Genomic DNA, 12,837 nt, shown 5'->3' on the forward strand with positions numbered 1-12,837 from the left:
GTCAGTCATTTTTATTTTCTTCTTTGATACTTATAGCTAATGCATTTTGAATCTCAGAATTGAATCAGGTCTTCTAGAAACCTACGAATGGAAGTGGTGATATAGGTCTTGAGAAAAGTGTATCTGTGTTACACAGACCTACTTTCTTCTGGTTATGCAATTATTTCTGAACTTAAAGGTTTGTAAATACTATTTGATCCTTTGTGTTTTGTTTTGTTTTGTTTTTTCATAAAAATCATGTCCTATAGATATCAGTAGCTTTTATTTAGTGGTTTTTAAAAATGGTGTAGTATGAGACCATTTAACAAAAGTATAAATAAATATTAGCATTAATTTGGGAATAATACACAAATAAGGTTTTCAGGTCTTGAATTAAACAATTACCTTTCTTTTGTTAATTAAAATTGGTTTTCGGGGTGGCTGGGTGGCTCAGTCAGTTAAGTGTTCGACTCCTGATTTCAACTCAGGTCATGATCCCAGGGTTCGTGGGATAGAACCCCGCCATCTGGCTCAGTGGTGAGCATGGATCCTGCTTTGGATTCTCTCACTCTTCCTCTGCTCCTTTTCCCCGCTGGTGTGCTCTTTCTCTCTAAAATAAAATTTTTTAGGGGCCGCTGGGTGGCTCAGTCAGTTAAGCATCCAACTTCAGCTCTGGTCATAATTTTATGGTTCTTGAGTTTGAGCCCCATGTTGGGCTGTCTACTGACAGCTCAGAGCCTGGAGCTCCTTCGGATTCTGTGTCTCCCTCCCTCTCTGCCTCTCCCCTGCTGGTGCTCTGTCTCTCTCTCAAAAATAAATAAACCTTAAAAAATTTGTTTAAATAATTAAAATTAAAAAAATTTAAATAAATAAAATTGCTTTTCTTGATTTTTACATTTTTACATTATTTTGTTTGAAAATAAAAGGAAATTGCTAGAGTGTCTCTAAAGCATACAGAGATTAACAAACACATTATTAATGCCTTTTATTTTAGAATTTTTATTCCCAAATAGTAAAAAGCAAGCCATTTCTATATAAATTATCATATTATTTGACTGTACTATAGGAAACAAGAATAATTGTAAAAAATATTTTTTATCCATAAATAATTCATTTCCTTAATGGGTTAGTGGCAGGAAAACACAGATTACATTCTTTCAATGAGATTGATTGTAAGACACATATTCATATATGTTATAATTATTTCTGACACAAGATTACACAAATGAGTTGTTTATGAATAATTTACTATTATCTTTATAATATTAAAGCTTGAATTTGTTGATGTTCTGCATGTGGACCAAACAAATGAAAGTTACTAATAAGTGTTTGTATTTGACATCTGTATACTGTACTTTTTAGCATATCTCAAGTGTTTTAGTCTCTGCTTAATAGATCTCATTAAGAAAGCAGATATCAGCCCCAAGACAGTTTGTCAAGACTAATATGAGTCCCCCTGGATTGGATTGACAATTTGTGTGAGGCTTCATATGATAGTCTTTTCATAGACTTATTTGATCCTTAACAATTGGACATTAGTCACTGATTTATTTTATAATAACTCAGATGAGTTGAATATTATTGTATTGTGTTGGACATTTTAGTGGATTTTCTTTTTACAAATTTTACTCAGAGCACACATTGGATGTAAATGATGTATCCAGCCTGCTAAGGGAGTACTAACAATTGATTGGTTAGGTTTGAGAGCAGCATGGGAAGAATGTTACTATCCCCTAGCTGCAAACCGTATTTAACTCCAGTCTTAATGAGGACTGTCTGACCTAAAGGCTTTGAAAAATCACAAATGCTCAGCATTGCACTGTCATATTTCTATTTTTTTGTGACTACAAATGTGGATGTATGTATTTTATATAGAGTGCTTTTTCAAATCTTAACATATAAAGGGATTTAAAGAATTTTAATATGTTTTATAATTTATGTTTTTGAATTTCAAAAACAAGATATAAGATGTATTCTCAGGATATTCCATTTTGAATTAGTTGTATTTCTGTCCTTCAATAATTTTATTCTGCTTGTCTTTACCTCTTACCTCAAATCTTTACTAAGTTTTTATTATTATATACCTTTGGTTAAACAGTTGTCATTCACTACTACTGAAAGGATGTTAAAGTCCTGAACTGACTTTTTCTGAAATGATTTTAAACTTTTTAGGAACTCTTATAACCATAGCAGTTGTTCTTTTGTATCCCTTTTTAAAGCTTTGGTAAATTGCAAGAAATGTTTGAAAACCACTAATGAGATTTTTAGTTTAGTTTTAAGAAATGTAAATAAAATCTACCCATGAAAATAATTTGTTTCTCAATTTCTGGGAAAGATTTCGCCAATAATTCTGTGAATTACCAGTCGACCTCTTAAGGGATTGACCAGTATGACGGTGTAAAGGCAGGGGTGAGCCAAGGCACAGTGCTCATCTCTGCACCTGTGTTTGAGGTATAGCAGGGGCATACGGTGTCTTTCATTTCAGCATTTTTGCTTAACGTTCTGATGTAGCATCAAGATATAAAGGTTTAAGCATCTAAACGTCACCAACTTCACCATTTTTGAGTGTGCATAAAGAAGTAATCAACATTAGGAACACTCGCAATTCTTTGTTTGATGACACATAAAATAAAATTGCACTGGTTTTTAGAGCTTTAATATTGAGAAAATTCTCTTGTACTTTATCATTTGCTGAGCCTTCTGGAATTTTATAGTCTCAAATCACAACACCACGGACACTCAGGAGACTCCTGACTGTTTTATCTTATTAAACAATTTTGAAATCATTAATTTTTAATTAGCTTGGATGCAGGGTTTTTTTATTGTTTCAATAGTGCGTGTATATGAACTAAATGTTTTTTATTTAAACTACTGGCGAGAGTATTATTTACATAAATAAGTGTAGGTTCTTTCTAAGAGTACCTACTGTGAGATTGCTTCATATAGTCACACTTTTTTTGTAGACTCAGAGATATTACATGCTAATCTATTATTGGAGGGCTTTTCAGCAGTTTATTAACTCAGATTTTGAACAACTAAAAAGGATATAAGCCCAAAGATATGTGTAGGTCCTTCCCTGATTGAAAGTTCTAATTAAGTGAATTGGAGAAAATTAACTGAAATTAGCTGTCAGAAAGTCACATTTAAATGAGTGATGAGCTAGTCTGGCAGTAAACATTTAAATGATATAAATTGCCATTTAAGTGTATGGTTTAATGTTTGTCATGCATTAATGTGACATGAGACTGCAGTGACAATCAAGCAGCTTGCTCTAATTTGAACATATTTAGGGCTTTTGTGTGGAGTGCACTGCACACAAATTAAGACAATTGCTGTTTTTATGTGTCACTTTAAACATGGCCCCCAATCCCCCATCCCTACTCAAGGCCCAAGTTAATGAAACAAACGTATCATTTTTGTGCATCTTCCATTAATAATTCCTGAATTTTCAGATTAATTTTAAATCTATGTACTTATTACAATCTCTTCTTCTCCAATTTCAAATAACATTTGCAGCACTTTTGTGCTCTCTTAGCTATTTACTAAATTTATAAATATAATGAGTTTTATAAGAGATGTCTAAAACAGTAACTTTCACAGTTGAAGCTAGCTAAATATTTTTATTTCATATTCAGTATATGTTACAATATGAGAACTGCCTAGAGTTTTATTTACAGAATTATTTTTTGCATTTTACATAGTATGTGATATATTGTGAAGTCATTTTAAGTATTATCAGTTAAAGGAAGTATATTATTTGAATTCAGTTGTAAATACTTTTCTTATTCATAGGCACTTATTTTAGATAGGGATTTTAAAAAATATTTAAATAATTTCTGTACCCAACATGGGGCTCAAGCTCACAGTCCTAAGGTCAAGAGTCACATGTTCCACTGACTGAGCCAGCCAGGTGCCCCCACAGGCACTTATTTTAATAAAGCAATACTTAACACAAGTGTATACCTGTGAACTAATAGGAATGTCTTGTCACAAGATGGTTTATATCTTATTGGTTGCTTACTATAGAGATTACTCAATTTTGTTTTAAAACCAACAGATTTCTTTTTATAATATTGATAACATAATAAGCAACACCAAAAATATATCACAGCCATATACTTATTACACTAAAAAGAATTTCTATGAGATACATCATCTGATATAATTTGGTATACTTCAAATCAAGCTTCAGCATTTATCTTAGAGCTCTGCGATTTGAATAGCATTAATTATTGATAATTGAGTCCATATGCTAAACTTTTATGGTGAAATAATTTTGAAGAACATTAAATAATATAAATCTGGATACTTTTATAAAAATGTTTCCAGTTTTTTAACCTCTTTTATATTTATAACTGTATTAAAGCCAGCAAACATTTGTTGGTACTCACTGTGCTTTAGGTACAGTGCTGGTAACTGGGAATGCAGTGTTGAGTTGGAAGTGGATCTGGTGCCCAGAATTTCCGCTGAACATTTGATTACATCCATTCATTATTTATTGGGCACTATTATGTTAATAGCATCAAATTTTTGGTCAGGTTTGATACTAATACCTAGAATAATAATAGTAATTATAATTCAGTAATTGTAAGTATTCCTCCAAAGATCAAATTTGTTGGCATAAAAACTCAGTTGAAAGCACTAAATAATTTGGTTATATAATTGTTTCAATAGACAACAAAAGGTTTCTATCTAGAAAAATCATAAACATTTCAGGTGGATAGTAAATGTTTCATGTTTTCTCTCTTTGAAGCATGAATTGGGTAACTGTCAGGTCCTGAGTTACAAATATTATGAAGACAGACCCAGTCCTGGCCCTCACAATGCTTACAGTATTGTAGAATAATACTGAAATGTAAGCATTCTAATATAATTCAGCGTAACAAGTGCCAGAAAGTTTCTAATTATAAACAAAGGAGAACAGATTCTGGTGGAAAATAGGACATCAGAATAAGTCTATTCCCAGTAAATTTAGTGTAAAACTTTACTGCTTGTTCTAAATTTCTCTATATATTTTAAAAACCAAATTCAGCACAATAATATGATCTATGCCCTTTATTTTCAGGCCCTGGAGAGTGAATTTGTTTCCTGCCAGCTTCACCAATGGATTGATCTCATTTTTGGCTATAAACAGCAAGGACCAGAGGCTGTTCGATCCCTCAATGTGTTCTATTACCTGACCTATGAAGGAGCTGTCAATCTGAATTCAATAGCTGATCCTGTATTCAGAGAGGTAAGTTATCTGACTGGATCTCCCAGGTATCTTTAGACAAGACAGCACTGGGTAATATCTTCCTCATGCTTTCAGTTTGCTTATGATAAAATGGAAACCACATGAGTGGAGTGAATTAAGCAGAATAACCTTTCAGTTCGTGACCTCGCTGGGACTTGAATCCTCACACACGCCAGTGATTTTTACCATATAATATTTCTAGTATAATGTAAAAGAGCACTGTCCAGTGAAACTTTCTGCAGTGACTGATGGAAATATGCATTATATCTACACTGTCCAATACAGTAGCCACTAGTTGCATGTGGCTGTTGTGCATTTGAAATGTGGCTAGTGTGACTGAAGAACTGAATGTTTAATTTTATTTATTTCTAGTTAATCCAAACTTAAATACCCCATATGTCTAGTGGCTACCAGACTGGACAGTAGAGATCTAGAAGAATGTAATATATCTTTGGTATTTTCTGAATCCAAATTCTAGGCATGTGGTTAGACAATGGGAGAGTAAATGTTAAATTAACTTTGTAGAATATTTGAACATGGGTATAGTCCATTTAGACATTAGATATATAGGTCAAATATATGTATAAATTAAGTTTTTCTTTCACTTTAAACATGTGAGGACTTCAAATAATGTTTTTTATTGTGGAGAAAATATAGCATAAAATTTATTATTTTATCCATTTTTTAGTGTAATTCAGTGGTATTAAGCACATTCACATTGTTGTGCAGCCATTACTGCCATCCATCTCCAGAAGTTTTCCATCTTCCCAAACTGAAACTCTGTATTTGTTAAAATAGTAACTCCTCATCCCCACCCCCTGCCCTTTAGTACTTGACTATCACCATTCTACTTTCTATCTCCAGGAACTTGACTACACTAGGTACCTCATCGAAGTGGAATCATATAATATTTATCCTTTTGTGGCTGGCTTACTTTACTTAGCATAGTATCTTCAAGGTTCATGTATGCTGTAGCATGTGTCAGAATTTCCTTCCTTACAAGGATGAATAATATATCTGTTGTTTGTGTATACTATATTTTTTTTTTATCCATTCATATGTTCATGGACATTTTGGGTTGTTTTCACCTTTCGGCTATTGTGAATAGTGCTTTTATAAACATTGGTATATAAGTGTCTGTTTAAGTCTCTGCTTTCAGTTCTTTTGTATATATACCCCAAAGCAGAATTGCTAGATTGTATGGTAATACTATGTTAACTTTTTGAGGAGCTACCTTACCAAGTAAGTTTTTAATATTAATTTTTCTAGATCAGCTTTTGCTAAAGATTATTTAAAACTTTTGCTTTAAGTTTCCTTGGCTTCCTTTTTTTACCCACAACCCCAAATAGTTAATTATTAGCAAATTAAACTCTAACTGGAGGGTTTTCCACCTATCACATTTATTTTCATATTATATAAAAAACATGGCCTATTATGTTCTAAGTATGGTAGGCACTCAATATTCTTGAAAAATGGATACAGTAGTCCCCCTGACCCTTATCCATGGAGGATATGTTTCAAGACCCCCAATGGATGCCTGAAACTATGGATGGTACCAAAACTTATTCATACGATGTTTTGTCCTATACATACTTACCTAAAATACAGTTTAATTTATAAATTAGGCATAGTAAGAGAATGACAACAATAACCAATAGTGAAATAGAACATTATAACAAATACAATAATAAAAGGTGAATGTGGTTTCTCTCTCTTTTTCAAAATATCTTACTGTATTGTACTTACCCTTCTTCTTGTGATGATGTGAGATGATAAAATGCCTACATGATGAGATGAAGTGAGGTGGATGATGTGTAGGCATTGTGGCATAATGTTAGGTTAGTATTGAACTGATGATGTGGCAGAAGGATGATCATTTGCTTCTAGACCATGGTCGATGACAGATAACTGAATCCATCAAAAGCAAAACCACAGATAAGGGGGACTACTATATATCATGTAATTATTTAACACTATTCATATAAATATGCATGATTAATTCTCAAAGTTTTCTGGATGTTATTAAAACAAATATAATTTTTATAGTCATCCTATATCATAGTGTTAAGTCTTGTGATATAATGCAGTGTGATACAGTAGGATAAACAAACAAGCAAATAGATGATAGATAGATAGATAGATAGATAGATGAAAGAAAGAAGAAAGAAAGAAAGAAAGAAAGAAAGAAAGAAAGAAAGAAAGAAAGAAAGAAAAAGAAAGAAATTCCTAACCCTGATGCCTACTAGTTGTGTGACTTGGATCTTCCTTAGACTCTATTTCCACATATATAGAACTGGTATGAGAATGCTCACCCCATAGAAGACTAGACGGGGTATAATACACGTAAAGTGTCTGGCGTGGTACCTATCTTATCATAAGGATTCATCACATGGTAGTTCTTTTCCTTATGGTGTTCTCTGTTAAGAAGCACAACCATAAAAAGAATATGAATTACTGATCATCACAGAAAGATCATAAAATGCTAATCTAGATAGGTTATCAGAGACTATTTCCTAGAGGACACATGCAGAGTTCATTGTGAAGTGAGGCAAGGAGAAAACAGAAAACAAGAGTAGGCATTAATTTATTCACTTTTTAAAACAACCTTTTACTAAACCCAAATTATATAATAAGGGTAAAAAGTTGAAAGGTAAGTCCCTGCCCTCATCAGCTTGAGTTCATTGTCTAACGTGGAAATATGGATAAGTAAACAATTACAATGTACTGTGATAAATTCAGTATAGAGGTAAGTACACTGTATGTATGCACAAACATACAGAATAGACACTAAACCCAGACTGCCAGAATCCAATCCTGTTTTCTGGGAAATGAGAGGCTATAGATTGAAGGATAAATGAGAACACTGGGTAGAGCCATGAGCAAAGGGTATCTACACAGAAGAAAGGGTAAACACTTGCTGCACATAGGTGAGAGAGAGATCATGATGGGAGAATGCAATGAACCAAAGGTGGTAGGGTGAGAAAGAGAGACAGGACCATACTCTAAAGGGCCTTCAGTGACATAAAATGTAATTATAACTGCACTATAAGGCAATGGATTATTGGTTGAAGGTTAGTGACATAACCACATGTGTGTTTTAGAACCTATTTGAAAGAAGATTGAGCAGATAAGAAGCAAAAGGTACCCACCAGATTATTCTAAGAGTCAGTGTGTGATCTTACAGAAAGTAGCTTAGAAGCGGTGGATGGGACATGAACAAGTAAACACAGTGAGAAAAGGAAATAATTGAAGGGAGAATCTTTAATCACTTCATTGAGATATAGCTCACATATGATACAATTCACCCATTTAAAGTGTACAGTAGTTCTTAGCATACTCAGACTTTTACAGGCACCACCACAATCTAACTTTAGAACATTTTTGTCACCACAAAAAGAAACTCCATGCCCATTAGCAGTCACTCTGAGCTTTTTTTCTTTTTTAATGGATAGATATTTGACCATGATTCTATGTTAATTGGAAAGATCCAAAAAGAGGGAAGCATGTCAAACATACATGAATGAAAGCATGTAATAGACTTCCAAGCTCTATGAGGAACTGGAAAGGAACAAAATTGATGAGACAGATAGAGATAAGCACTGGACAGCAGGGAACAATACTGCCTTGTCTGAGATTAGAGAGTAGACGTTAGTCTGAGGACTGGTTTAAGTAAATGTGCATGAATGAGGGGTAAAGGCAACAAAATTATGAGAGTTTGTTTATTAATGTTGAGATAATATTTATGGAAATAACTAACATAATGATGGGTGCTTAATAGATGCTCAATAATAAATTATTACTTTCTTTCCACCATTTTTCTCTGTTGTCAACAGCAGGAGAGTTGGGTGTACAAACATGCTGTAAGGGGTGTGTGTGTGTTTGTGTGTATGTGTAAATATATATGGAGAGAGACAGATGGGGTTTTGCATGGTACGTTATGGTGGAATATATAAGGAAGGATCGAAAGTGGAAGGGTGACTGGTGAATTGTTAAAGGGTAGATCTAGGCTGGTTTGGATAGATAAGAAAGGGGCTGGTAAATTGGGACAATTTATTCTTTCATTCATTTCTACAAAAAATATTCATTTTTTCAAGGTACTAAAAATACAGAGATAAGCAATAAAGTCAGACGAAATCCCTCCCCTCATGGAACTCACAGTGTAACAGGGTGCACACAAAATAAGCAGTAAAGATTAATCTTAATTAGTGATAAGTGCTATGAAGAAAAGAAGGCTAGGTGAGGGGATACAGAGTGACTTGTGAGTAGTGCACTATTTCAGAGAGGTTGCTCACAGACTGCCTGTTTATGAACACTTTCCTTCCAACTTTGAGATTGGAGTGAGGCTATACAGGATGACCCAGGATGGTAGCTCCTACTGCTCTAACCCTGGCCTGCCATGTGCCTGTAACCGCCAGGCCTGGGCAGCCTCCAAGTCACTTCTTGTCACAGCTTCCTGCTAGTTATAAACCTCCCACTGTTGCCCTTTGTTTTGCTCCCCACCCCATCTCCAGGCTACACTATCTTTTCTTCAGAATCTTGTTCCCCTAAGATTCTTTAACATCTCTAATATTAGTAAATTTTTACAGACACTTGACTTATATTAAAACATTATCTCTGCAAGACCACAGTCATGGGACCACAATAGATTTGTGCTTCTCTAGTATTAAAAGCAGACTAGACTAGACTTCTTTCTGTCAGTAACTATAGTTTTACTTATTTCTGTTCACTACTATATATTTAAACTTGGAACACTTAGATATTCACAGAGAGACAAGTTGTTTATGTACAAGTCATGTATTTACCCACTACTTGGGAAGAGCTTCATTTCTCTTGAGAAAGTTTTACTCTAGAGTGAATGGTTAATACATATGGCATAGTAAGTGATCATAAAAATAATCTCTCTATAAAAAAAGCACTAAACGATAGAAATTATAACCATAAGGGGGGAAGAGTAATCAGAGAAACAGCCTGTAGCACATTAAACTTTTATGTTGTTTTTAATTTTTAGAAAACAGCTGGGATATCAATATACAACCATGTCTACATTTACATATATCACACACGAGAGAGAATTATTTTTCAGGCATATGTACTATTTTTCTTTCAAATATCTATGACCTCCACTAAAAGATATATTCTTTAGCTTTTTATTCTAACAGACCTCTTTGCTCTTTATTTCTGTCTCTTTGATACTATTTTTGTTCTTTTTCTCTTTTACTATTTTTTCATCTGTTCTATTTTCCAGCATTATATATATTCTTTTTTTGCATTTTAAAAATTGAGGTATAATTGACATACAACATTATATTAGTTTCAGGTATACAACATAATTGATATTTGTATATATTGTGAAATTATCACCACAGTTAAGTCTAACTAACACCCATCACCATACATAATTATGGAATTTGTTTCCTGTGATGAGTACATGTATTATTTCCTGGACAAAGTATAAATATATCAAAGTTGGTTATTTTCTTATTGTTAATTCTACTGAAGATGGTTTTGACATACTTCTCTTCCTTTATAAGAGCTTATCAAACCTTTCTGGGGTGCCTGGCTGGCTCAGTCAGTAGAGCATGTGACTCTTGATCTTGGGGTTGTGAGTTCAAGCTCCATGTTGGACGTGGAGCCTACCTAAAAAAAAAAAATGTTTCTAACACCATTTCAAAAAAACTAAGATCAAGGAAAGAAATTTAGAAAGAGAAAAATTAGGATAATTGAATTCAGAGTCAGATATGAGTAAGAATAAATATTTTTATTAAGGACAAAAACCTTGTAAAATCCAAATTCACAAAATAAATATGTAATGAATTGAATATTAATTATACAAATAATTTTTCCTTTCCTAAAAAAAATGTAACATAGGTATTTACCTTATATATTTTCTTTAAATATATTTAGAATATAATTTTCTTTACAAGTGTGGTTTCTAGAACAATTTTATATTCTTATCCACAGTTCAACTGTCAATTTTAATATAACTGGTATTTGCTCTATCCAAAAGTTGAGAACTGGGTTATCTAGACCTTAGTATAAGACATTTCATTGATAGAGTTTTAGTAGGTCAGGAATAAGTTTTAAAAATTGTATGTACAGTGATATGCTCTGCCTGAGATTTATACACTATATATAGGAGCACAAAGGAGGAAAAGCTGACCCAGTTTAAGGGGGCAATAACTGCCTAAACACAATCCTTAAGAAATGAGGACTGAAGTAGGCAAAGCAGCAGAAAGGGTAAGGGCATTCAAAGCAGAGAGTACAGCATGTGGGAAGGAGAATAGTATGGCTCTATGACTGGAAAAAACTATGTGGTAGGTGGGGAAGATATGGGAAGTTGGTTGAAGAATAGCGCAGTTGACAATAGCCAACGTATGGAAAGAGACCAAATGTCCATCGACAGATGAATGGATAAAGAAAATGTGGTGTGTATATATTTGTGTGTATACACACACACACACACACACACACACACACACACACACACACACACAATGGAGTATTACTCAGCAATCAAGAAGAATGCAGTCTTGTCATTTGCAACTACATGGATGGAACTAGAGGGTATTATGCTAAGTGAAATTAGTCAGATAAGACAAATACCATATGACTTCACTCATATGTGGAATTTAAGATACAAAACAGATGAACATAAGGGAAGAGAAGCAAAAATAACAAAAACAGGGAAGGGAACAAAACATAAGTGGGTCTTAAATACAGAGAACAAACTGAGGGTTGCTGGAGGTCGTTTGGGGTTGGAGGATGGGCTAAGTGGGCAAGGGGATGAGCTTGTTGTTGGGATGAGCACTGGGTGTTATATGTAGGGGATGGATCACTGGATTCCACTCCTGAAGTCATTACTGCATTATATGCTAACTAACTTGAATGTAAATTTTAAAAAATAATAAATTAAAATAAAAATATAGCAGCTAAGTTGATGGTATCTCCAAAACATATTTGGAAACCATTTATATCTGTCTGTCATTAATCTAAGCCACCATCATCATCTCTCCCCTGGCTAGTATTAATACACCTGGTCACCCCTTTCTGCCTACAGTCCATTTTCTACAGAGCTGCCAGAATATTATTTTGAAAATGTAAATCAGATCAAGTCACTCCTCTACTTAAACCTTCCTCTTTCACAGTAAACAGATTAAAATCCACTTTGATCCACGTGATCTGGCCCTTGCCTACCTCTCTGATCTCATGCCAGGCTATTCTCTTACTCATTCGTGTGTCCTGCCATACTGACCTTGTTTCTGTTCCTGATCATATGAAGATTTTCATTGACTTAGCACCTTTTTTTGATGGTTGTTTTCTCTGATTATTCCAGATTTTCACATTCTGGTTCGTCCTCATTTATGCCTCACCTTAAAGGTCATCACTTCAGTGAGGGCTTGCCTTCATACATGATATCTAGTTATCTTTTTGTTATTAATTTTAACTTATTCTAAAGCTAATGAATGTGGTATATAATGTACATATTATTTGAAATCTGTTGAGACTTGACTCACCTTGGACATAGTTAAGTTTCATAAATCTTTTTTTAATTTTTTAAAATTGTATATTATATTCTAGTATCTTATCTTATCTTATCTTATCTTATCTTATCTTATCTTATCTTA

At 33.6% G+C, this 12,837-nt stretch overlaps 1 protein-coding gene across 7 annotated transcripts in view; it reads left to right on the plus strand.

The window, feature by feature from the left end:
* Nucleotides 1–12,837, plus strand: part of LRBA (LPS responsive beige-like anchor protein) — a 772,087-nt gene that overhangs the window by 685,581 nt on the left and 73,669 nt on the right. For all 7 annotated transcript variants that reach the window (XM_040472514.1, XM_040472528.1, XM_040472537.1 and 4 more), the window contains exon 48: nt 5,045–5,212. In XM_040472514.1, coding sequence (XP_040328448.1) covers nt 5,045–5,212 — 168 coding nt within the window. The remainder of the gene's footprint in view (nt 1–5,044; nt 5,213–12,837) is intronic.

The sequence above is a fragment of the Herpailurus yagouaroundi genome, unplaced genomic scaffold (assembly GCF_014898765.1).
Source record: "Herpailurus yagouaroundi ecotype Mexico unplaced genomic scaffold, PumYag 28, whole genome shotgun sequence".
Classification (NCBI taxonomy): Eukaryota; Metazoa; Chordata; class Mammalia; order Carnivora; family Felidae; genus Herpailurus; species Herpailurus yagouaroundi.